The sequence below is a fragment of the Strix uralensis genome, chromosome 1 (assembly GCF_047716275.1).
Source record: "Strix uralensis isolate ZFMK-TIS-50842 chromosome 1, bStrUra1, whole genome shotgun sequence".
Classification (NCBI taxonomy): domain Eukaryota; kingdom Metazoa; phylum Chordata; class Aves; order Strigiformes; family Strigidae; genus Strix; species Strix uralensis.
In genome coordinates this window covers 21,998,643-22,025,732 of record NC_133972.1, presented here as the reverse complement: position 1 = coordinate 22,025,732, position 27,090 = coordinate 21,998,643, and the positions used below count along the sequence as shown (strand labels likewise).

The 27,090-nt window shown below is 40.8% G+C and overlaps 1 protein-coding gene across 11 annotated transcripts in view; it reads left to right on the top strand.

The window, feature by feature from the left end:
* Positions 1-21,570, top strand: part of TRAK1 (trafficking kinesin protein 1) — a 139,529-nt gene extending 117,959 nt beyond the window's left edge. For 6 of the 11 annotated variants that reach the window (XM_074859139.1, XM_074859157.1, XM_074859202.1 and 3 more), the window contains 4 exons: positions 397-713; positions 4,672-5,001; positions 13,813-13,915; positions 18,622-21,570. In XM_074859139.1, the coding sequence (XP_074715240.1) occupies positions 397-713; positions 4,672-5,001; positions 13,813-13,915; positions 18,622-19,420 (1,549 nt within the window). In that variant the 3' untranslated portion in view covers positions 19,421-21,570. Of the gene's footprint in view, positions 1-396; positions 714-4,671; positions 5,002-13,812; positions 13,916-15,197; positions 15,287-18,621 lie in introns of all 11 variants that reach the window. The other 5 variants (XM_074859148.1, XM_074859176.1, XM_074859231.1 and 2 more) reach the window with 3 other exon arrangements.
* Positions 21,571-27,090: the final 5,520 nt, after the last annotated feature.

Here is a 27,090-nt window from a genome sequence, read left to right as displayed (position 1 = left end):
TACACTCTTATGAATCATTATGGTATTCTTGCAGAGTTGGCCCTGTAAGATGTGGCCTGCTTACTTGAGTTTGCATAATGGTAAGAGAGACACAGGTAGGCATCTCTTATCTCTTTTTAGGAGGAAGCTCTTAAGGCCCAGTTTTTCCAACCAGGAGTTTCCAGCCAGGAACTAGAATTCAAAACGGTTTTGGTATGAAAGAGAAAGAAACTATTAGTGTTTGCCTTTTTACTTTCTGGATGAGTAGCAAGTTGTTCCCAGACATAGTAACTTAAAGGTATTGGTGAATGTCTCAAAACTGTCCTGTGGAAGTTTTAAGCATCTCTAAGAATTTTTTTTTCTCCCTCCCCTCCCTTTTTTTTTTTTTTTGTGTGTGTGTCCCCTGTTATGTTTTAGAAATGAAGACAGGATGAAGAAGCCTGGAACTCCAGGGACTCCAGGCTCCAGTGACCTAGAGACTGCCCTTCGTAGGCTGTCCCTCAGGCGGGAGAATTACCTCTCGGAGCGGAAGTTCTTTGAAGAAGAGCAGGAAAGGAAGTTGCGGGAACTGGCAGAAAAGGGTGAACTCCACAGTGGTTCTGTTACCCCCACAGAGAGCATCATGTCACTGGGAACTCACTCCAGATTTTCAGAATTCACTGGATATTCAGGAATGTCTATCAGCAGTCGCTCCTACCTGCCAGAAAAGCTTCAGATTGTGAAACCACTAGAAGGTGATAACAAAGGGCCTCGGCCTTTATCTGTTCTTCTTAGTGACTCTTTGTGGTCTCTTATCCATCACGAGAAAGCAGGAAATCTTTGCAATACATATTCTTTTTACTTTAGAGACAGTAATCCACGCTGTTGGTTTGAAATCTTCTAACTACTACATTTTTCCACAAGCCTTAAAAGCATTAGGAAACAATTCCAGCCAAGGCAGTAAAATAAATGTTACAGGCCACACATGCATCAACAGTGCAGCTTTACGTCTAACCTAAATCTCAATGTTGCCATTTCATACTTAGAAAAGGAAGGTAGTTGAGTCTCTGAAATCTAAGCAGCAAGAGTATTAGTCATCACATCTCAGTTCTGCAAATAAGTGTCTGGAAAGACCTTTACCTACTTCAAATAGTCCAGTTGGTCTAATAAGACTATTTTTGTGATTAAAAATGACCTCTGGACTTCAGTTGGCTGTTTGAGTGGCCACACATGATGTCTATGGCTTTGGGTGTCATGTGTGAAATAATTTTTTTTGTTGGTGGGTTTTTTGTTTTTGTTTTGTTTTTTTTTTAAACAAATTTCCTACATATATTGTCTCAGAAAAAGGCAAAGATATAGGTAGATGGTAGTCAGGGCTAGCGCTTTTATTTAAAAGTACGTTTCTGTAGTCATTCTAAAAAAGCTGACAGAGCACATACAGTCTGCCTGGCTTTCTTCGGTCCTTTCAGGTTGTTGCTGGAAGTTAGCTGAGTAAACTCCTTCAGGTTTTAAACAAAATGAAGCTGTTTTCCTATAGTACTTCCCAGATATGCTAGTTATATAATCTAGCTTTGGTTTCTCTCTTCCTTTAAGAGAACTCTTCTGTTACATTATGTTGTCTGTATGTGTTTTAAATGGCAAAAGTTCCTTTCATCTTTTTAGAACAAATTTATTTCATCTGTAAGGAGCATTTAACATGACACATATTCAGAGGCAAAAATAACCCTTGTGTCCTGAAGAAAGTAATGTGCTGTATCTACCTATGTAAATGAAACTATAGCCATAGCACACAAGTCCATACTGTTTAGCAGATTTTAGTAGTTTGTTTTCATGACTGCTTTTAAATGGTCGTAAAAATTCTTGTACCACATGAGGGAAGGGGATGATCTAGCTTTGTTTCAGTTACTGGTTGCTACCACTGTAACAGATTTCTGTCACCATCCCATTATATCTGCTTTTTTCTTCCAATAAACTCTGAAAGTCTTTATCATCTTTCTATCTGTCTGGGTTTTTTTTCCTGGTTTTGTTCATTGTTCTTACTGTGTCATTTTTTTCTTAAAATTATTGCACCCTTTAAAGTACTTCTCATGTTTGGTTTTGGATCTCATTTGGAGTATGTTTGTGTCTGTCTGTTTCACAAGTTTAGTGTTTGTTATATTTTAATAAATATGTGTTTATGATTCTGTTCCTCACTTCAGCTTAGTTTGTTTCCCAAGTATTTTTCATGAGATTTAATTTTTTTTTTTTTCCAACTTAATGGATACTTTCAGACTGCTGGGGCAAAATAGTCTGTTGTACCTGCAGACTGTTATCAGCAGTTATGCCTTTGGTGTTTATTACTGTTTTCCTAAGGGTGCTCATGCCATAAAAGGGAAGAAATAAAAATCAGTTCTATAATAAATTTCAGGTTAATGGCTTCTGCCCCTTTAAAGAAATCTTTTAAATCCAACAGTAAAATAGTGTGACAGAAGCACCTTTAAAAAAAGAAACACCACATTTTCTTTTAGTTGAATAGAATGATTGCTTGATGTGGCTTTCTTTGGTTACGGTCTAGTGGGTTTTTTGGTTTGTCTTGTTTTTAAACTGTGCATCTGCAGCTTGTTGTGCCATAAGCATGAAATAGCACTCCCTGGATCCTGTAGGAAAACTAGAACCTTGGACTGATTAAGTCTTCACCCACTCTGTTGCATTTGTGGAAGCAACACATCTTGAATTTCTAAGCTTTGTCTGGCCCCCATAGTATACATGCAAACGTGCAGATACCAGGAATAGAAAAACAAATTTCATTTACTCTATTAATATACTTTGCTCTTATATTTCTTCTTGCTTCAGCTTGACAGTCCCACTGTTGCACACTGATTGTTTGTTTTGTTTTTTTTTTAAAAGGGAGTTTACAACTGTTGTATTGCTTTCTGCGTTTTGTTAATGCTCTGTGTGGCAAAGTTAAAGCTCCCTTACACACATTCTATGAGATCAACATTAAGCTCTGATATCCTCTTTTTTGTGATGAAGCTTAGGCCACTTTGATTTCCAGTTTCCAAAAGAAACTGGATGTAGTGTCAATAGAAATGTTAAAGCCCAGAATGCAGATATATTATCAGTTAAATGCTTGTATTCTGCAGAGTTTTACTGAGTATAAGTTTTGGTGAACTTTAAAATGAAAAAGATTACATCTTCAGAAGCTTGCATGTAGAATTTAATTAGCAACAGGATTTTATACTTGCATGCAGCACAGAAATTAATTTTGACTTCTGTTGTTCTTTAATTTTTGAGAGGGTTGTCAAACAGCAAAGCTCTATTCCTTGCTTAAGGCTTGACAATACCTGGCACTTCTCCACATTCTGGAGTATTTCTTCTATATAGAAGCAAAAACCAATTTGTATTTATTTCTGAATTGTGACAATTTAGTCCCTCAAAACTTTAGTCCCTCAAAACTTACGTCAAATAAAATAAAATAGGGTCATTATCCAAAGTAATCTAGCAGATCCACTTAGGTAAAAATTACAGATTTTAAAAAGTGAGGTAGGCTTAATTAAATGCTACTCAATGATCCCAGTCAGTCTAAAGAAAGACTTTTTCCTGTTCACTTCCTATTTACAGTAAGCTTCCTGTAATGCAATATCCTTACTGTAAAATGATAATTTTTCTCATTCCATGAGATTTTTCTCCCATGAAGAGGGGACAGGAGTGAGACAACAAAACCGCCCTGATTTGAGCTGGCAGAAATGAAAATAAAGATGTTTTGTTTGTGTCATAGGGCTGGGAATGCATACTTTTAAGTCACGTGTTAAAACACTATAGTGATTCGTGGGCACATGGGAATATGTAGGCCCTTGCGAGCAGTGTTTAATCACTACTTGAGGAATCGGATAAATCCTTCCCTGATATCTTTGAGCCCATCTCAGTGTATTTATCAGTGTAACCTGTTACATTGCTGTTTCTGACTCGTTGTCTCTTATTGAACACTGAATACTGAATGCTTTTCTCTGTGAAATGCACCTCTTTCCTCACTCAAAACATTTTTCTGCCAAGGATGAAGCTACAGGTACAGTAGCATTCAGTCATTTGGTAGTTGAGTTCCTGTGGCATAGGGGCCATAGGAGTATTTAGGCTTGATGTATAGGTCAAGAGGTATTATCAGCTTCAGGCATGTGTAAACAGATGTGGCTTTCTAACACATGGTAGAAAGCTGAAATTGTGTGCAATCTGTGTGACTACTGTCCTCCTGTTAGCCACCAGTAGTAAATTCTGGCTTTCTCAAGCACCTTTCTTAGGGTGAGCTCAATATGGGAACATGTGGTATATGTTCCTCTTAGAGCTTTCTGCGATAGTGCTCAGATCAACTGTTAAATATAAATCCTTTCTACTCCTGCTTGATGCTGTGAATTTAGGGGGATGAGAATACTGACAGGGAGGGGGTGTGCCTTTGCACAAGTATGCTACATCTTACCACCAGACTTTGCCTATGTAAGTGTTGATGTGATCGGTTTATTTCATATTGATGTGGAAATGCTGAAGAGTAGGTGAAGCAGTTTTGCCTTGTAGCATGTCTTCCTAGAAATATTAAAGACTAGAAATATCAAACCCAGAAACATTAAAGGTTTGGAGCTCCCAAGCGTTTGTTCTTGTAGGTAAACAAAGTGGGATTTTCTGCCTTTTAGGTCCTGGATTGATTACTGATTTGTTTTGCTTGTCTGTCTGTTCCCTTTCAAGGTTCTGCCACTTTGCACCACTGGCAGCAGCTGGCTCAGCCTCACCTGGGTGGGATCCTGGACCCGAGGCCTGGGGTTGTCACTAAGGGCTTCAGGACCCTGGACCTGGACCTGGATGAAGTGTACTGCCTTAATGACTATGAGGAAGATGAGACAGGTGACATTTCTTACAAGGGCCTAACTACCTCGACGCCAGTTCAGCACACAGAGACCTCAGGTGAGAGGTCACAAGCACAAGTGACTGTTTCAGACAACAAGAATAACCCCCGCCAATCTCAGGCTTTCACAGAGGAGATGCAGGAGTCCGCGACTGACGATGATGAGGGGTCTGGTGAGGGAAACTCATTAAGTCCAGTAAAACTGACATCTTTGCAGGATTTTGATTACTGGGCCATTCTCGCATCTCTCCAGAACAGCATCCATAGTATTGCTTTGTGTGTAGCATCTGCACGTTAATGCGTGCATTAGTTAGAACATAACCATTCTAACATTGGCTCAAAAATCCTTTCTTAATAATCTTTTAATTTGACTTTTTTTTCAGTAACAGCATCTGTGGTCAATATTTTACTCTATTTTGATAAGAGAAGGCTGCTAAAAGAAAGTGGTTTGTTCACAAACCTTTGTGTGGCACGTATGCAACTTGTATGTCTATTTAGTACACGCTCTTCAGTGTATATAATGTATAGACAATATATATTTTGTATGCCTATAGTGCAGATACTCTTCTGACTGTTCATAAGAGGTGATGCCATGCTTTAGATTTTTGTACTTTGGGGAAAAAAACAGAGACTAAATGATGACAAAAGGTGCATCTAAGTTGCCTTTGCTGAAACAAATGGAAGTGCCTTGAAAATCAAGCAAAGAAATTCTGCAAGTTTAATTCAGTTACGTCAGATAAAATTGTCTGTTTTTAAATTCCCTTTGAGATAAAGAATTAAGAGGATGTTTTTATGCAGAGAATAATGACATTTTCCTCATTCCCTCTCCACCACCCTATTAAATTCTATCCTTCCTCTTTATACCATATTAAGACTTAAACAATTTTAAGTGACGCAGTACTGCCTGAGTTATTAGGTCCTCTGAACTGACGTCTGCGGTCTATTATTGCACGAGGTTACAGGTTCTCAGACTATAGATGTGTTTTGGGTTTGTGTGGTTTGTTGGGGGGGGGGGGGGGGGGGCAGGGGGCATGTGGGGAGCGGGGGTAGTATTTTAATAAGCTATATAGGACTGTTGGTCTTTATTAGATTTGCCACTGGTAAAAAATTATATTTATTTCAGAATCAGAAAACTACTAGAACTCCTTTTTCTACAGACTCCTTGTTTTTACATAACTGCTTCAAATGAAGACACTTCCTTCCGCCTCCTTTTTATAGAATAAATCATAATTTATTATTTGGCTGGTCTTTGGAAGATGAGATTGTCTCAGGGCTAGACAATAATATTTCTGTTATTTTCGTGAAGTGCAGAGGATCCTCAGCTCTCACTGAAATGGCAGTTCGGTGCTTTCAGCTATTGAATATAAGCTACTTTTTGCAGTCAGTTGTATTAAGATTAAACTTAGAATCATTTAATTTGGAAAATAACTTAAAGACTGGGTCCAACCATTAACCTAACACTACCAAGTCCACCATTAAACCATGTCCCGAAGTGCCACATCTACAGGTTTTTTAAATATCTCCAGGGATGGTGGCTCAGCCAATTCCCTTGGCAGCCTGTTCCAATGCTTGAACATTCAAACCCTTCAACTTCTCTTTCCATTGGCAAAAATTGTCTTTATTCTATGAGATCTATTGCCCAGGAATAATGATTATTTTTTTATATTAATATGGAAATAAATAATGCTTCTGCAGGAGTTGTATACAGTTTTGGATATTCTCTAGGTTTTTATCATTCTGAAGAGTCTGAGTAACAACAGCAAGAAAAGCTGCAGATCTAGGAAGCATGGCCTGAAATAATCAAAGACTGAAATAACTGGCATTTTTTAGAGTCTACAGAATAAAAGATTCAAGAAAAGATACAATTCATTTTAAAATGTGTTTCTGCAGAGGGTAAGGGAACAAGCAGTTCTTCATGTACTCAGGATACAATAATTGTGCAAAAAAAAAGCCATTTAGGTTATATTTTGGGTGAAGAATTTTCTAATTGTAAGAATATTCAACACAGGAATGTATTGAAAATTTGGAAACCTTATCGTTGTGGACTATACATAGATAAGGATATAGACATAGTTTAGTTCTGTGGGTTTTTTTTAACAACGGATTCATAAAACGTCTGTGGGTAATGATTTGGAAGAGTTCTTTCTTTGGAGTAGGAAAATAAATGTAGACCTGTGCTGTGATTACAAACTGGCAAGAAAGAATAGTATTTCCCTCCATTTTCTTTCTCCGCTACAATTTGAATACAGGTCACTGTTATTAACAGGTTATTATTCCCTGGTTGCTGCTTGATTGTACCTCGCAAAACTCTAGTTATCTCAGACAAGGTTTTTAAGCATATTCCCTACCTTATAAATTGGCAAAGTAGATAAAATCTATGAAATTGTCCTAGGAATCTTATTTCATCTTGTATTATTTGCTGAGTAATTTTAATACATTACAGAAATAGAGAAATTGGTTAAAATTAATAACTTTGATGTGTAGAATGAACAAATGCACTGAAAACTTTAACTTCCCATTCTTTATCCTTCCTTCAAATTGCCCAGCTGCTTAGGATTTAGGAGTATCCATGAGCTACCACATTATTATTGGTTGTGTTGCTCAAATGAAGTAAAGACACCGCTGTATCTGCTTTTTGTTGAAGCAATTTGTCAGGTGGTATACAAGAAGAAAATTGCAGATGTTTTCAGAGTAGGCACTGACTAATGTGGCAGTACTTCTTAGGATCCACAATTCCCACTGAAGAATACCTCTGGGAGCAGAGATGTGTGCCTAGCTTATGAATTTATTTTGTATTTAAATATTGTGCAGCCATTGCTCCTCTTGAAAAAGCCTCAGCATTCTTTCTGCCTCCCCTGGATTTCTCTGTAAGAAATGCAACACAGGTAGGGGTGTGAATGGACATGCAGCTCCTTAGAGCACTGTCAGAAGTGCAAGGTTATGACCCCATTGCTTGCATGATTCTGGGGGAGATTCCAGCTGGCAACATACAGATTAAGCTCTTGATAAAGAATGTGGAAGTAAAATAAAGAGGAAAGGAGAGAAATATCTTGGATACAATCTCTAGTGACAGTGCTTTTGCTTGTAATCCAGAATAGCTCCATTGTGGATAAATCTAGTTCAAGAGGTTTGTAAAAGGCAGAAAGTATCTACCTACAGTTGCCATTGGCAGGCCATAGAGTGTGCCAGTCTAGAGCTACAGGTCTTCTAACCTGAGAACAAAATGTCTTTGGAAATACAGTGCCTACAAGGACCGTTCCCAGCAGGTGTCAGTCATCTTAGTCTTTTGGGTAGGCATCTGCTTCATTTGATACGTATGCTTTGAGGCTTGTATCTTACCATTTTTGCACTGGAGATGTTCTCTGGCAGAGTACTGTGAGGTCCCATTCTTACTGCCATTTTGTGGATGTGCAGAGTGCTGCTTGAGATGAGCCCAAGAGAAGTCATTTTAACGTCCAGGCTCAGGAGAGCAAACGCTGCTGGTAGTGCCAAAGGTATCCTGTAGCCAAAATAAATGTATTCAGAACAGAGTGTCAGTTGTTTCTTGTTGAGTGATGGCTAGAGTCAGAAATCATTCTGACTAAATAAGAAAAAATTACTGTCCTTGAATTTTCCCGTTCCTATGCTGAAACCTGTAGTATCCATTGATACGTAAAATAACTTCCTCACTGTATGTGCAGATTGTATCCCAATTATGGACATTTCATGCAATTTATGACCTGCGGTTGGTCTATCAGAGCTACATACTGTGTGTGGGCTCAATAACTTTAGGGAAGATTGTGAATTCCAGAATCTCAGTTCTGGCCTAATACCCAGGAATAGGTTGAAATTTGTATATCACTTGTGTAGGCTCTCAGCACAATTGGAATGGTAAAGTAGTTATAGGACACAGCGATGTTAATACCATCTAGGACAAGTCATTTCTGCAGCACAAATTTTTAGTAACCTCAATATATTTTTTTATTCTTTGAAAGAAACTGTTTTATATTACAAAACTGTACAGTCTGTTTGGGGGGAGAGGTTGTTGGAGAGTTTTTTTGGTTGTTTGTTGTTTTTTGTTTTTTTGGTTTTTGTTTGTTTTTTTTTTTTTAAATTCATTACCTTTCAGGTTTTCCTTAAATGAAAAAACCTAAGCTATTCAAAGCACTTAATAATGTTGTGAATGTTCTCATTTTGAAGTTGGAAGGGCTACACTTGATTCAGTGTATGTTTAATTGCATGCTAGTATCGGGTGCGTGAACTAGTCTTTCAATACTTGTGTTTGTTAGTTCCACTGATTGATTGCTTTGAACAGAAGTGCACAGCATTACGGGATCAGCCCTCTTGTATTTCATGTTTAGACCTTAACCATGACATATGGACGACTTTCCAAATAGATGCCTAAATTAATGAAAATACATAATGAATGTCTTATGTTTGAGTTGTTTTTAGCAGGATTATTATACATGCTTCTAAGAGGTTATGATTGTACGGAAAAGCAATAAATGTTGTAACTCTTCTTAGAACTAAGGTATTGATGCATATTTAAATACATTTTATTCTCAATTGGCATGAATATTTCACAGTAATTATTTCTTTAAGAGAAGTCTGTCAGCAGTTGCTATCTGTGCTGTTAAAATGCTAGAATTTTAATTTGGGGATTTTAGCCTGCATAAACTCATGCTGAAGCCACCTTAAATACTTTTGAAGTCTTTTTACATTGGTGCTCCATGCTTATATACATATGAGAAGCAGACCTCAGCCAGAAGAAAGCTAAGAAAATCCTGTCCAAAGAATGCCTGCCTTTGTTCAGTTTTTCATCTTTTGCTGTTTCCAAAGGCAAAATAAATTGACAGTTTAGAAATGCAGATATTCAGAAAATAAATTTATTGTTGATTGTTTAAGAAACGTAATGGGAGTAACACTCTTGGCATAGATGTACGGATTCTTGGAGGCTTCATGGTTACCCCTGAAACCAAGTGTCTCCTAAAGGACATTCTGGCAGTGTTTCCTGAAGGATATCTGAAGGCACCTAAACACCTTTAGGAGAGCACCATGATCACATTTTACAGCTGTTGTATTTATCACCCATCTCCATCTTCTTGTAGTAGGTGACCCAGTCATCAGCTCCAGCATACCCTATATTCCCCCTGTTCTGTAAGCCAAGAGTTTTCAGTACAGGTATCACTGGGTATCAGAGCTCTCACCTTTAGTCACCTGGAGGAGATGAACTCTGCTAAATTTAGAGAGTACATGACGGAGCTATCTTGTCCTGTGGATCTAATAGGGTTTTGTGACTTAGTTTTGATGAACTTTACCTTGCCCAAAAATGGAGTTGGTGGCATAGACTGGCAAAAGTGAAGTCCATAGCTTGTATTTCAAATGATCACACTGGAGGAAAAAAGTACCTGTTAATGGTCCTTCGTTGTCCTCTTCCAAAGCAGGCAGAGCTTTTTTTTTTTTCTGTTCAGCAATAAAATAAACTTCTGACGCTTTAAAACACTGTCTGTTGCTCTACGTACTCCCCAACCTGGTCATCGTTTCCCTCCCCCCTGTCTCACTAGACTATGCTGAAGAGATGCCTAAATTCCACTGCTCTCTCTGCTGAACCAGCAGGAAACCAGGTTTCTTCCTTTTGTTAAAACATGCCAAAGAAATGATGAGCAGAGTGGCTTCCTTCAGAGCTGGACTAAAACATTACCTTTATGCCAGTCTGCATCAAGTTATGCTCTGAAGATACCTGATTTTTTTTTTTTAAGTTCATTTTTGCGTGAATCCTTATTTGCCAGAATAGCTGTTTATATAAAATGCAGAGATTTACTGGCTGCTGTGAGTTCTCTGCCTCCTCACTATTCGTCTAACATAACAGCTAATTTGAGTTTGGAACCAATGGTACAAAAGTTAATGGTGTTTTAGTATAGCCACCTCTTACAAATCTTCCTTAAACTCAATTTGTCTTGACGCCTTTTTGTGCATGGGGCAGGCCGCTGGTTTACCTACTGTAACTTTGTACCTTTCTCTGCATGAACTGGTTGAAAATCCAGATTAAACAGTCTTTTGAGGGCTCCCTGAGCAGAAGATCATGTCCTAACGCACCTGTTTTGCTGTTTACACCTAGCAAAATGGCCCATAAGCTCTGAGTACTGAAGCTGGATCTGAAACAGCTCTGAGCTGTATCAAATCAGCTTTGTGTTGAGTGGGGAAAGCTCTGTTTTACCAGAAGATGGAGCTCTCTGCAGTCAGTTTGACTAGTACCTGCCTTTTTTTTTTTTTCTCTTCAGTATATTGAAAGAATTTTTTTACAACAGTGTTTGTGCTTACAGGAGAGTTATCTTTCAGCTATAATGTTTGGCATTTTTTCCAAAATGTCTAAGAATTATTTGAGAGAGCTTAATAAGATGAAGAATCGTTAATGACAGAGACAAAACACAATCCAGCAGTAATCTAAGGTTTAGCTTGAATTTTAATTTAGGGGAAAAATGCACACACAGTTCAGTTAATGTTTTCCTGATGGATAAAATTACATGGTGTTTCTGTAAATTTTGTTAAACACTGAACTATGTACAGATTCTTTTTCATACAAATATGAAGCTTCATTGTTAATCATCTACTACTATGCAAAAGAGGGTTGAAATAAAACATTTGGTTTCAGACACAGTCACATGGAGCAGGTGTTTATATTTAAAATGATACTTTCATGTATGTACATGTAAAGATAGTCTGTTTTATTATAAACTTATGTATTACTTCCTCACGAATTTATACCAACTCAAGATACGGCCATTCTTATGTAAAATTACTAGGTTAGGAATGAGTCATTTTGTTTCTATTTTATAAACTTTGTTCATTTACAGCAACAGGTTCTCACTCTCTTTGTATTGCGTCCAAAGGATGGAAAATGCTACAGCACTATGATACACCCCATTGTTGACTGATGGAGGATGAAGCTGGTACAGGACTTTCTTAGTGGTATTTGAGGGTGGAATACATCTTTGGAAATTGATTGGGTTTTTTAATAATTTCAATTCGTTTCCTCTTATTAGAGTTGGTGATTTCTCTACTTTTAGCAGCCTTCTCCTATCTCTGACTCATTAATAGCAATGAGTCTTGCTTTTGCTAATGCAGCTGTGTATCTTCAGTATGCCTGTTTCCAGTCTGAGGGGATGCCCAATGGATATTTCAAATGGGGAAAATGCACTTGTATTGCAGCTATGTGCTTTGGGTTGAGCTTGCAATCTTAAACCGGCATTGCTTTATTCTGTTCTCTGTTCATCATCCAGGAATAATTGCTTTGTTTCTACTTGATTTATGTTGAAGTCCTTTGTTTTCTCTAAATAACCAATTTTTTTCATGTGCAGTTATTTGAGCTCTTTCTCCAGTTTTTTTTTTTTTTTTAACTCTCTACAATATGGAGAGAATCATGATTGCTAGGCTGTGCTCCCTTGTAATAGCTTTTATAGTGCTCACACTAATCTCTAAAGCAACTGGATTCCTGAAGCATCATAATTACCATCTCTGGAGGTGAAGTAGAGCTTGTTATTACGTTATGCTATGCTAACATTTGAGTGTGTTAACATGACACTCCAGTGGGTTTTTAGAAATATCTTTCTTTAATGTACAGCAATACATTCCAGCGCTAACTAGAAGTTACCTCACGTTGTATGCTTAGCCACTTCTGCTTCCACTGTTCACACTCCCCATGCTCTAGCCTTCACACGCTGCTTATATGTGTTCTTAAAGGACTACCTAACTGCACACACTGTTTTGGAGCTGTGATACTTTATATATGAAAAAGGGAACACAGCCACGATTAAGACTTGCCTTGCTTCTGCTGAGCATCTCTGGAAGTTCAGAATGGTGTCTGGTCTAGTTGGTCTGTCTGTCTTTTGCAATGTGTTGAATAGTTGTGTACTGTGGTATTAAAATGTGGCTTAATCAGGGAATGGCTCAGAGGGTTGGGTAGGACTGGGAGGGAGGGAGCTGCACACGGTTTTTATTGTGCATGTCTTTTGACCACTGCTAAGTTTTGTTACTAAGTAAGAGAACCTATGCAATCATGATGTCTTTGATGTAATATTTAACTCTGGGTGTTTTTCAACCAGCTTTTCAGATGCATGGCTCTTAAATTTTGTAGTTATTTTGCAATGGCCACAGCTGCATTATACAGCACGTTAGTACATCCACAGAAGTATCTCTACTAAGAAGAAAGAAATTGGCCTAAGTCCTTCAATTTTTAAATTGAGCTGTATTGCTTCCTTCCCTGTTACTGTTGCACTGACAGAGTGGCACCTTTATACCCCAATTTGTGGGGAAAATTACTTGCTACACTGTTTACAAATATTCAAAACCTGCTATATGGTGCAGCTGAGGACATACATTCTTAAAGAACCTAAACACATGCACAAGAGAAATGTCACAGATGTACAGTAGTGGATCCAAAAACCTACCACCTTCCATACAGTGGATGTGAAAAGTCAGAGACCGAGAAACAGTAATATGTGTCAGTCCCCTCCCTGCCCAAACAATCTATATTCCTGTAGTATTAGCAAGCTGGATCCATTACTGAGAAGTAATGGGGATACCTTTTTTGTGGATCAATCTAAAAGCTGAAATGCATGAGCATTCAGAAAATCTTGGTGCTCCTGAGCTGGTACTAGAAATGCTGCTTGTAATTTCCTAGTGATGAAGTTGTTAGTTTAGATGAGGACTAGCATTTCAAGCACTGCCTTGCCTGAATTTGGTTTGAGCAAAACTCACCTGCAGTGTTAGTGATTGTAGGGAAGTTTCAGCAGACCCTTTTAGCACTGGTCTTGGAGTCTTAGATGTGTTTGTTTTGAAGAACAAGTGTCTGTTAGAAGACTGTAGTACTTCTGTATTTCACTTTACTTGCATTGATCCTGTCTGAGGTACCTCATCACTTTTTGCATCTGTCTTATCAGCACACAGAACTTTGGTTTTCCCCTTTTCTGTGTAAAATGCAAAGAATTTGCTTTTTTTTAATTTAGTACCTCATCCTGGGAAGTGCATGTCACAAACCAACTCCACCTTCACCTTCACCACCTGCCGCATTCTGCACCCTTCCGATGAACTCACGCGAGTCACACCAAGGTAAGGGTTTACCGTGATGGCAAAGCATTCAGCTCTGTCAGAGTTTTCCCTGTAAAGAAACACAAAGTAATGGCATAAGCAAAAAGCATTAGCCACACTGGTGAATTACAACACACCCCCAAATAATTCCTCCCATTTTGAGTTACCTCAGCGTGATTTTTATCTGAGAGACACGTGCAATGTTTAGGAAAAAAATAAAAAAAAGTCTCTACTTAAAATATTGCAGGAGCAACGTAACTAAGTTGGCTACCAGTATCCAAACCTGACTACCCTTGATCCTAAACTAGTTGTAGTCCTTATGTGTGAATGCACAGAACATGGTCTCTCACAAAAATTGAGAGAGATTTTTTCCAGGGAGGAAAAATCTGTATCTTCAGCGCAGAAGAAAAAGGGATGCACAGGTAAAGAAATGTAGAATGGTACCCAGGAAGTACATGAGGAATGGAGGAGGAAGTATGCCTTAATCAAAAAAAGGGAGACATCTACTTTGTTTCTTGGTGTAATTGTTGGAAATGAGTTCATAGTAGCCAGACTATGAGCAATAATGGCTGTTGACATGTATAGGCAGTACATGCTGATAGAAGGCAATTTATAGCCTCATAGAAGGTGAAGATCTGAGAACCAGAGAGGGTGAGTGAATTTCCTACCTAAAGAGGGAAACTTTCCTTCCTTAGCAAATCAGCATTTAAAGAATGTTTTTTCTGTTTGGAAGGACCATGCCTCATCGCTTTCTCTGCCCTTTCCAGCTCCTGTGTGGGAGTGTACCATTGTGTAGGTCCCCATTCAGACATGATGTGTCTAGACTTGTTTAGACAGGAGATGGGCGCTGACTAAGGAACACATGAAAAGTAAGGGTATTAAATATGAAAACCTGCGAGGTGGAAATGAAATGGATGATGATTAAATGTAACTTTTCTGCTTCCCTTTCTGGACTAAGTTAATCATGACCTGTCTGGTTTTTCTTTACTCTTTTCTGTCAGTCTTTCCTCTCAACACTGTTACTGAAGAGATCCTTTTCTATGGCTGCAGTTCTATTTTAATTTTCTTACTATCGTTGAATTGCTGTTAATTGTGGTCATAATAAACTTCTTGATTACATTGGTCACTAAATCTAACAGATCAGCTATAACTGACAGCTAAATTCAGCACATTTTCAGCTGCCTTAGTTAAGCTAAAGTTCATCATCCATTCAGGAGGAAAAAGAGCATAATAAACAATATGATGCTTTCAGCAGACATGTTTAAGGAGCTCCTCCTTACCAGCTATAAACGATTCTTCACAGGTCATGTGAGGAGGACGAGGAAACTGCATTATGTCTCGTTATGCTGAGAGGAGGTATAGGGCAGACACTGTGACCCAGCGTGACAGGGGGTGAGCAACACTGCCAGCAGCCTCTGTTGGCAGGGTCACGTACAAGGAATGCTAGTGTGTGTGGCACCAGCTAACCCAAAGAGTTTTGGTATTTACCTACCTGGTTGCGTTTTAACCTAGCCTCTAACCCAGGTGATGCTCTAACCTGACTAAATTTCATCTGGCTAAATGAGATGCTCATTTATTTGTTTCTTTTCTCAATCTAACTCTGAAATTGTCACTGGGCTGAGTTGCTGAAGCCAGTTTGAGTCTGTTTCTGTGATTGCGTCCGGGCTGCTCTGCAGTGTTGGGTAGTTTGATCGGGAAAATATTTTCCTGTTAAAGCAATACCAAAATGGTGTAAAAAGCAGAAAAAGCAACACCTACATAATGACTGCTTTCTTGCAGGGATGTCTTTTTTTTTTTTTTTTTTTTTTTTTTTAATTGCACTGTAGTGTGTACTTGTGCTGACAAATTAGTAGAAATTCCAATCTAAATATCTGTGCAGCTGAAATCTGGAGCTGGAAAGAATGAAGCTGTTGGAGTTGTTAAGCCCTTGGAGTGCTGTAGTTTCCATCTCGTGACTAGGACATCTTAGAAGCCTGATAATTAACACCCTATCTCTGGATTTCCAAAATGTACTTGGGCCTACCCTGTAGAAAATCAGTTCACGCAATAAGTTCTGTTTCTCTTTCTTTTCCCTTCCTCATGCTTTGCAAGACTTCTGTACTTCTGTGCCAGTGTGGGAGATGCACCGCAGTGGCTGTCACTGCTCTTTAGTTCCACCATGAACTGGAATCAGAGCTATGAAGGTCAAGCTTTAATCAATACCTAAGAGAAGAATTGTGAACTAACTTCTCCTTTCTACTCAGCCTTGCCCTCAGAGTGCATATGTGTGTGCTGCTGCAGTGGGTGTGTGTGGCTTCCTTAGCTCTGCTGTGAAGAGTCCTTCTCCCCTGCTGCTGATTCAGTCCAGGCAGAAAGAAGAGGACGTAAGGAGAGTTTGACACATCTGCCACACGCACTGACAGCCATAGCACACAGGGGGGTGCAAGAAGACCAATTCTGGAGTCACTTAGCAAGGCTGCTTTTCAAATTACACTACCCTTAATACTAGTTTTCTCAAACAGTTTACAGGGAGGAATATATGGGATTCCTCTTGTTGAATTGCAACTGGACGGTAAAAATCCTTTGGCAGTTTCACTTGCTTATGGCAGAAGTTGGTACAGTTCCAAATCACTGTAGAGATCGTGTGGTCAGATCCTGTTTGGCCATGGGAAGAAGGCATGACTAGAGACTTAATAGCATCAGGCTAGTATTTCCTTAATTAAGGAGTGCTTTAAAGATATGAAAGTACTGCTGATTTTTAGAAAACCACTGGACTAGAGTTTGTAGTGTTATGTTAACTTGTGTCACCTGATCACTCATTAGATGATGTTCTAAGCCCATCAGAAACTGTGGCTCAGAAACAAAACATTCCTGGGTGTCTAACCTGACAGGCACAGTAGTGTTGGCTATACAGAGTTCATTAATGTAAGGTGAAATAAGACTGCAGATTCCAGTCAAGACATCATCTAGGCCCTTCTGTCCATCTGGGCAAAAAGGATGCAATTCATTCATTGAGTCTTCTCTACACCTGGAAATCCAATCAGATTGTCTCAGTGCAGCTGTTTGATTGGATTTTCTTGGTACAGAGAACCCAACTTAAGTTAGTTGCATGTATGGCTGAGCCAGTCCAACAGCATGGCTCTGCTGAACAGGGAAGATCCTGTTCTTTCCCTTGTTTCTTCCCCTCCCAGCTGCTTAGTTTTCCCACTGTCTTACATTGGCTTTAGCTTTTTGTCTGGCTCTTTGCTGAGTGTCTTCTACTTGCTAACCTGGCAAGATGAAGGGGAAAATCTCTTTCTTTGAGCAGTGGTGAGCTATCAGGTCAGTGAATTCTCTGTTAGCATCAAGTGTTGCATTGTTCAAGACTCTTTAAATGCCATTAGAGGGGATGAATCCATGCCTAGGAAATATTACCATGGAATTCAATTTTTTGTATGTGTATATATGGCAAAAACCATGGTTAGAAAAAGTTGGAAAGGTTTTTTTAAAGGTGCACAGAACCCTTGGGATTCTCCCAAATAGACATGAATTTGGAGTGTCATGGATGTCCCACATGCCTCGTTTCTGGAATACCTGAGTACACCATGACTTATTTAATGAATGGTGCACCTTGGACTGCCATAAATTTTGAGTGGGGATTGTCCATAGCTAAACATGCTGTGGCTAACCTGATCTATTAGGAACAAGATTTTTAAGGATGGCACTGTAGTGCCAGAAACACACAAACCTCAGTGTCTATGAGATCTCATAATGTGGCACAAAGGATTTGGAATGTCTCCCTTGTGTTGATAATTCTTTGGAAATAGGTGCTGCATTGAGTCCGTGTTCACTCAGATGGTCAGCTTGTGAGGAGATGACAGTCTGCCAGAATGAATACTATTTGATATGCCTCAGGAAATCCCAACCCCTAATAACTATCAGTAGTGTGCTTAAGAAAACAAAATGCCATAAGATAGCACCAAACTCAAGTATGTAGTGTCTGTCACTTGTCCTATATGTGCAGTTTATTGCCCATTTAATATTTTCTTGTTTGCTACCTGTACGTAGTTTATTTTGAGAAGAAAGAAATGGAATTGGGGAGCAATTTAGCAATGTTTCAAACTATAGAAATCAATGTTTTACCAAATGAACAGTAGAATGGCTCTTTGTTGTGCTTGGTTTGCTGCTGAGTTATCAGTTACCCATTGACCAATTGACAACCAAGAGCTTGACGATTTTTCTCATCACTTTCGATGATTATTCACAGCATTGTGCATCTCCATCAAAAGTCAGATCCCCCATCCCCTTCCCCTTAAATGAAAGCAAATTCAACATAAGAAGGGAAGAAGGGTTTAACCATACCGAAATGCATGTTGGTGACAATGCCAACTTCCAGGAGCTTTGCTACAAATGCTTCCGGAGCGGATACATTCCCCTCCTCCTTTGCCGCTGTCTCTGCTATGACCCAGCAGTACTAGGAGGACTAGCAGTTCTGTGTGTTTATCAGAAGCAATGTGGTGGTGGGTGTTGAGAAATGCATTAATCCTGTGAGACGGGTGGTGAAGGTGAAGTATGCAAAGTGGAGAGGTGTGTTTTGTAAGAGATGATGTTTTTGCCCTTTCCATCACATTTGTGAGAAGCTGGGAACTGTCATTTTTCTGTGCACGCTCAAAATGGATAAAAGGCCTTGCTTGGGGTTAAAAATCTTGCTTGCAGTAAATCTTAATTCCCTAGTGGAGAGAATAATTTGCCTGTTCCTTTGCTTTCAGCCTTAACGCAGCACCTACTCCAGCTTGTGGCAGCATTAGCAATTTGAAAGGCACCCCAGTGGCTACTCCCTGTACTCCTCGGCGTCTGAGTTTGGCTGAATCCTTCACTAACCTCCGGGAATCCACAACGACGATGAGCACGTCTCTGGGGCTGGTGTGGCTGCTGAAGGAACGGGGCATCTCAGCAGCAGTGTACAATCCACAAAGCTGGGACAGAGCCAGCAAAGGCACCCTCCTGAACACATACCCCCCTAAAATGGCGATCATTCCTTCCACTCCACCAAACTCACCTATGCAGACACCTTCTTCATCCCCTCCATCTTTTGAGTTCAAGTGCACCAGCCCACCTTACGACAACTTCTTGGCTTCGAAGCCTGCTAGCTCAATCTTGAAGGAGGTGAGGAATAAAAAGAACATCAGGAACAGTGAGAGTCAGACTGATGTATCTGTTTCCAACCTTAATCTCGTGGACAAAGTCAAGAGGTTTGGTATCGCCAAAGTTGTGAGTTCAGGACAAACGTCAGCTCCTTCTTTAACTGATGACCAGGGACCTCTTCTCTGTGGGGCACAAGGACCGGTGAGGGCCCTTGTTCATGGAGGCCTGGCACCAGACGGTCTCCCATTGGGCTGCCCTGCCGTGACCAGTGCCATCGGGGGCATCCAGCTGAACACTGGCATCCGAAGGAATCGGAGCTTCCCCACCATGGTGGGTTCCAGCATGCAGATGAAAGGCCCAACATCTCTCACTTCGGGGATCCTCATGGGAACCAAGCTCCCGAAGCAAACTAGCTTACGATGAAGGACTTTTATTTTTACAGCTAGTCTTTTTAAATAAAAATACTCAGATTTTTTTCTCCGATCTTCTTTTCCTCTCTCCACCGCCCCTTCATTGCCTCTTGAGTTTGACAAATCAACTTCGTGCCTAATGGGAGAAATGTGTAAACTTTGTATAAAATGTGTAAATATGTACCAGATCTATTGTAACTAATTGGATTATTTTACTGTTCAATTGAGTGCAAAAGGCTCTACATTAAGATTGCTGTATTAAGGCTAACTTGCTAACCTTTTGAAAAGGTTTTTTTTAAGATGCACTGAAAAAACAAAAGAACAAAACCAACAAAAAATAACTTGACTAGAAAAACATGAATTCTGTAGCTAGCCTGAGTCGAAGGTGCATGGGGAAGCTATTGAACGTGTTATGTAAGACCTCGCATTACATCACTTGAAGCATGAGAGCATTTGTTCTTCATTAAATACTGAAAAAAAGCTCTCAGTTTAACATGTGGTAGTTACAATTTTGCTTCTGTAGATGAGTTGAGCTGAGTTACTGGAGTGCCTGGCTGTTATGCCTGAATGAATGGAACTTTTTTGTTCTGTTCTGTATTCTGCTCCTCCACAAAATGATAAACTTGAACTAATACTGTGTTGAGGTCAGCAGGCCTACTGGGTACCTGGAATATTGACATATTCCTACCACCGCTGCTTCATTCGGAACGCTTACGCTCTGTGCAACTTCTTTTTTTCTGTTTTGTTTTGTATTTCAATGCTGCACTGGATTGTGGAAGGGAAAAATGCTTTACTGTGTGTTGCTGCCAGTGAAACATACTTTGTCGGTGCCCCCAAAGAAAACAGTTTTCACAACTCATGAGGTAAACATAGCAGTGACTTCCTAGAAGTCAAAGTTGCGGAACAGATTGACAGATAAGAATGTTATAAAAGAACATGTAGCAAAAACAGTATTAGGAAAAGGTGCGGCCTTGAAACCTCAGCAGAGAACCACAAAGAACATTTAGTAACGGAATGGTACAAGCTGGAAAGAGCAGCTTGCAGTCCTCATGCTGATCTTCAGGTTTCATGCATGTCAAGGACCATGGCCTTGTATGCCAGGTGAGAATATTCCCCACCCATTTTCTGATTTCTTTTTTCAGAGAAAGGTTTTTCATTCAAAGTTGGACCTTAGCAGAAGTGAAAATATGGGAAACGCTTTATTCCACAGTGTGTTTAAACTGAAAAAACACATCTGTTATATAACATATAACCCCCACTTTTCCAGAAAAGAAACAAAAGACCTCACACAACCTTTAGTTACAGCCAGGTGATCCTAATTTATTGCATTTTTGTTCTCTGTTTCACCAAACTTCTGCTGGGTGCTTGTAGAAAGAATTGAAATATTCCAGAACTGGAACAGACTTGGAGGGAGCTTGTTTGTTTCTAGAGCTGAGCTGAAACATACATTTTTCTGGAAGTGGGGGGACGGAGAGGAGAGAAGTGGGGAGGATTTAACATCCGCTTTCTTTTCCTTGCACTTCTTGTGGCATCTAAATCAAGCTCCCCATTTGTTACCGTAATCACACTACACGTAATTGCCGTGAATTGCTGTTTGTACCAGACTGTTACTAAATCATTAGCACTGATAATTTCTTGTACAAATGAAACTGTCTTTTAGTCTTTGTGACGAGAGATAGGTGGGTGGTGGTTTGTTTTTTTCTGAATGAAGTAGTTACTGCATTAGTGATATGGACACTAAGGATATTTTTTGAGAAAGAAAAAACACATCGGTTGGTTACTGCATGTGTTTGAAGACTTCTATTTATTCTATGAACTTACAATGTTTTAGTAAAATGTCATCAGCTCTCTTGGCTGTTGTATGTGTGCACTTATTGCAAGTAAATTTAAGTATCTTTTTATTTGAATGTATCTTAAACCAGTAGATAGAATAACAGTTGATTATCATGGACTTAATGGACCATTTTATATACCCAGAGGAAGAAAGCAATACCATATGAGAACTTAAAAGTGTAGAAGTTAATCATACAATTGGGAAGTATTATTTAGCCTTTAAATAAGCAGTAGGAGCTGTCCACCCACCAGAGAAAGCAATTGTAACACATCAGAAAGATGAAGTTTAAATTTTTCTTCACTAATATCAATAAAATAACAGAAAAGTTGCATCGTTGTGTATTATTCAACTTTTTCCTGTTCTTTTAAGGTGATATATCTTCCACCTTGATCCCTTGCTTTCATCTCTCAGTCAAAGCAAAAATAAGAGGCCATCACCAGGTTTAGTTTTTAAATTCTTAGACAAAGAAGTGTTTGAAAAGTTCTGAGATTTTAAGATTGCTGGAACTGGTGAAACTTAGGTCAAAACAAAAAATATAGAAGTGGATGCGTTTGTTTATTTTTGAGTTCCAAGAAAGCAGAATTGGATGTTGTGTAGTTTGAGCGGGAGAGCGGTGTGAGTTCTGCCTAATATGATGCAAAATCTGTAGTGACAAAATGTGAAAGTACAGAGTAAGGAGGAAACATCTTGTGTTTTCCAACAGAGACAGAAGTGAGGTCTGCTGTTAGCTGGTATCTTCATTACTGAGAGAGGAAACAGCCCACTGATTAAACGCCAGGTACTGAGAAACTCCAAAGGTCCCGTACACATGGTGAAAGCTAAGTAATGATAGAAGAGCTCCTTGGAGGAGAGGGTAGTGAAACAATAATTCATAGAAAGATTAGACAGCCTCCTACATTGAGGAATGTGTGTGATGTTGGGAGGCAAATAATACCATTTATATCACATACTTGTTACAGAGAGAAAACTGGAGGGCAGTAATGCCAAAATAAACTTTTAGAGGGCTTGCATTAGTATGACGCAGTGCTGTGTGACAACTGCGAGAAGGGCTGATGCCATGCTGGGCACATCCAGGTGCTGTGTCAGTGAGTACAGAGACTCATCCCTCCTGTCTGCCCAGCCCCGAGCCTGGGGGGGGCTCAGGATCAGAAAGTTAATAGTTAACAGGAGGGACCCAGGGAGCAGGAGTACAGTGCATCCAGCCCTCCATGCCTGAGGACAGGCTGAATTAAGCAAGTGCCCCTCCTGGGAAGGGGGGGCAGCTGAGGCTTGTCCATAGGGTGTATGTGGTTTTACAGTGAGTAGGATTTTGGATTTAGTTAACTCACGGAAGGGTGTGTAGGTGTGAATTGGGAAGGAAATCTGGAAGCCATCACAGATGTGTGCAGAAGAGAGACTGAGGAGGAAAGCCCTCACAAGTACTTGTAGTGGGACCTATCAATGAAAGTTGATGCTTAAGGTTTAAAAAGTGGAAAGTTCTACTTGGAGAAAACTGCATTCTGTTAGCAATAAATACCATATCAGGATATTGTTTGGTCCATCTGGACCTGATCTGTCCCTCCCTCTTTAAAAAGCAAATAGTCAGAGACATGAGCCTAGAAGGACTTCCACTTAAATGGGAGAGTTTTGCAATCATAGGGTCTGCCTGCATGTATCTTACTGTAAGACTAGTATTGAGATATGAGCATTTTGAAGAAGTGATTTTATCTTATTGGAACTAAAAATTAATATTTTAATTCAGGCTAGATAAGTCTTTTTTACAGGCTTTTGTGTTTTATCTGGACATTGCAGTGGACAAATTCAGGTGCTTATGGCCTCATGCGGTACTTTCCTGGGCCTCTGGGAGCAAGGACGCAGCCCAGCAAGTCCAGTTCCCGAATCCCTTCAGTTGTTGCCTTGGTCAGAAGCTGCAACCCCTGAGCTCATTGACAGAGCCATCAGGGGACAAATCACAGTGGTGTATGAGCTGGAAAGGCAAAAGAAATGTATGTGCAGCAGAAAATGGGAAGGTAAAATTATTTGATTGCACCCAGGAAGGTTTGTAAGGCAGTTGTATGAGTGACAAAAAATTAAGCCGAGCATAATGCAGTCCCCTGCAAGGTTCTACACCAGCCCGGCTGCTGCTGTGCTGGGGAGCCCTGCAGGAACCCACCTCCCGCACCAGCTTCTAGGGGAGGCTGTTGGTTGCATAAATGCTTGCAAAGGGTCATTCAGGGCTTAAATAAATTAATTGTGAGCTCTCACAAATGGTAAAACAAATGTCTGTTGTTTCTGTGCAAACTGTTTCCTTGCCCCGAGTAGTCCTTGATTTTATAAGCTCTGTGTGTGGTGGGATTTCTCCTGTGCTGGCAGTTCTTGCTGTACCTGCAGTAGCCGATGACTTCTGTCTGCTTCTCAGAGCAGGGTACCCTGGTGTTCCCCAGCTCTTTCCATGGCTCACAGAGCGCTCTCCAAAACTGCTTGCCCATGCAGGGTGGGAGCTATTCTGCCACAGGAGCTGCTGCGGAGCAGCGGGGCACTGTGCTCTTCCCTGAGACGGGAAGGTACGTGCTCAAGTGAAATATGCCATCAGCCCCCAGCCTGGGGAGCCAAGGATCAGGCCTAATCTTTGGCGCCATCTGAGCTTCTAGCCTGTGTTTTCATGCTGGTACATGGCTCTGACCCAAGAGAACGAAAAATCCCACCGTGACACTGCCAGTGTTGCAGCTCTGCAGCGCTCTGCTCACTTCTTGCTCTAGTCTGTCCCTGTGGCAGCAGCCCTCTCTGCGTGCAACCCTGGCCTGGGTTTGCCTCCCTGCCTTGCTCCTCATCGTGGAAGGGCGCTGGCTTCGTCTGCACAGCCCTCTCAGCTGCTGTCACTTCTTGCTGAGCTGCGCTGGGTGCTGTGGCACTGTGGTGACGCTTAGGATCAGGTGAGTTTTCTATAACACAAGAAGCATCTTTTTGGGGTATCATCTTTTCTCCTTCCAAAATCAATAGCTTTTTTTCCCCCTAACTTATCCTTGCTGGTGTGCATGAATGTTCCTGCAGTGATCTTTGGCTTTGGAAATAATAAATAGGTGGGGTTTGTTGTTCATGCTATATTGTTATTTTCTGACTTTTTTAAAAAAGTATCCAGAAGGAGGCATGTAATGCTGCGTTTGTCCACTTCTTTCTTTGGAGATATGCACTTTCTGTGCCAGCTAAGTGAACAGCAGTGGTGTTTAATAAGCGAGTGCATGTGGATTTACCAACTTTCAGGTTACCACATCTTTGAAGGTGAATTATAAATCCAGCTTTTCCAAAGGCCTGGAACTATAGGGAAACTTGAGTTTAAACAACCATGAATATCCACAGGTTTAGTATTCATTGAAGGCTCTACTGAAGAACTGGGCTTCAAGGTTGTATTCCTGGGAAAGGAAAACTGATAAAATACCCACATTGACAAAGAAGGCCACAGGGAAACCAAAGGGAGTAAGTGCAACCCACTGAGGTCAAGGGAAATCAAAGCTGAGTCAGGCCCAACTCCTCAAGATACAAAAGGAGCAACTGGGGATTGTGCAAGGGTAGGAGATCTACCAGGGTGCAGGACTGTTCTTCTCTGTGAGATGCTTCACCTTAGAGATTTCAGTGGATTTTGGAGGAAACACCCAGTTTCTGCTTCTGGAAACAATGCTGGAGAGTGTCTTAATTTCTCCTTCAGGATGGTAAATTATGCCACGGGGCAACAAAGACTGCATGAGCTATCTGGAAACTCAGCCAATGTATTTAATGCACTCAGATGATTCCAAGCAGAACAGAATTGCTGCCTAAACTAAACCTCAGAAGGCCAAATGGCTGATGAATTGGTGTCTCTGCTCTGAAAGGGTACTCCATCCTTGCAATATCTAAACATTAGAAACCTTACTGGACATGTCTTCACCATAGTACAGCAAGGAACGTGGTCATCCACCTCTGAAAGCTGGGTTGGAGGTGAGAGGAGGGTGAGGTGCTAAGGATTGTGTGTCTAAGGCTGGACTGTGGACACATAGGATGTTCTTTGGAGAGCCAAGACTGGTATTTCAGCCTTTGAGACTCCCCAGCTGGCTTTTGCATGTCTCCAAAGCACTGGATGGCCCCACAACATAATGTAGTGCACAGAGGTTTAACAGTTGCTCCCGACTTCCTGAACACATTTGTTGGCAGCTCTCCACATCGAATTGAAAAGTCCAGCATTGTCAGTGAGATGTGTCCTGCCTTCCTTTAGTACAGATAGGATCTGCTGCCTGCAGCTCGTATTCACATTGAAGAATCAGTATTGTTCGGCTGTGCTGTGGCATCTCGCTGGGTGCCGTTCAGACCTGCTTTAATTCTGCTAACAAGCCGGTTGAGACCACAGAATAACAAGGAAAATAATAAAAGGCCTGAAAGTTATTGGTGTTTAGCAATGTCCTTAAGCTGCAATGTAGGCAGTGGGCTTTCATGTGAGAATGGCGTATATTCAAGAAGCCAATAATGTTTGTATTTAAAAGATTATAGGGATTTTTGTCCTGCTGAAATAGGTTTCAAGCTGTGCTGAATCCAATTGCTGTTCAATTGACACAGGCACTTAGGCATGATTAAAGCTTTAACAAGTTCACAGCCAGAATTTTTTCTTTCTTTAAGAGCATTTTAAAGAACTCAGGCGATACAAAAATCAAACACATAGAAAAGCCTTTCACTGCTCTGCTAGGACATTGTAACGTTTGCATTTTTTCTGACTTGCAAATTCCTCCTCTTAGGCGGTGGAGAGGGACAGACTGGTTTGTGCTCGCTGAAAAACACAGAGCTGGGCTGCAGCTGGCAACATCTGGCTGCAATGTGCCCCTGGCCCAGCCCAGCTGTTGTCCCACATGCAGTGAGGACAGAGGGGCTGGTGATGCAGCAAATCATGGGAGAGCAGAGCACGATCCGCACACATTCCTGTATGAAATGCCAGGGCAGATGAGACCGTTTAGGATCAGGTGCACTGGTGCAGCTGAGGTTTCTCTTACACGCTGCCCCAGCTCCTGGGGAGACCTGCTCCACCGCTGGGGTGTGGGTGCTCCCTTGCTCTTGGGGGGCTGCCCAGGTTTCCCCTCGCTCCCAGGAAGAGCCCTTTTGGCCCTGCAAGGGCAGAGCCACAGGCTCTTACCGACTCATTCATGTGGAGTTTGCAGTTAAGCTGCTCTGTTCACAGAGATTTGCCCAGCACCTGTATTGAAATTAAGTTAATAAAGCTGAAACAGAATTGAACCAAGCACATGGAGAAAACAAGGTGTCTTTAAATGCAAAAAGGTATCGATTTGCTATTTTGCCAGTGTTAATTTAGCCCCTACCCACGGCCTTCCATAAAGATACATTTGAGTAGAGCTAAATTAAATGTCAGAGAGTTGGCAGTGCTGAGAAACACCTCCCAGACAAGCACCAGGACGTTGTGCCAGTGTGCTGCCGTGTGTGATGAATCTGCGGGGCACTTCTCAGCCCAAAGCCTTTGCTGGAGCCTAGGGGCTCGTACCCAGCTGCAGGGGCTCCATCCCCAAGGCTGCTGGGTCCCTTGGGTCAAAACAGAGCAGCCTGGAGGGTGGCTTCACTAATGCCCTGAGCATTGCTTGACTTTCCCAAATTCGCTGACCCCGCTGTTCGGCTCCGATTAGCACCTCCAGGTCAGCCAGGAGCTGAATGGTGTCTCAGCAGCCTTTCCCATCTGGGGAATTTCTTCTGCTCCCAGAGGAGCAGGTGACAGATGTTTTGAGGAGGAGGAGGATGTTGCTAGGCTGCTTATAGCCAGCTCCCCTTTGTCTCCAGGATCAGTACCGTGTCCTTGAGCAACAGTTCCTCTTATCTTGATGATTACTGCAGTTGCCCCTGCA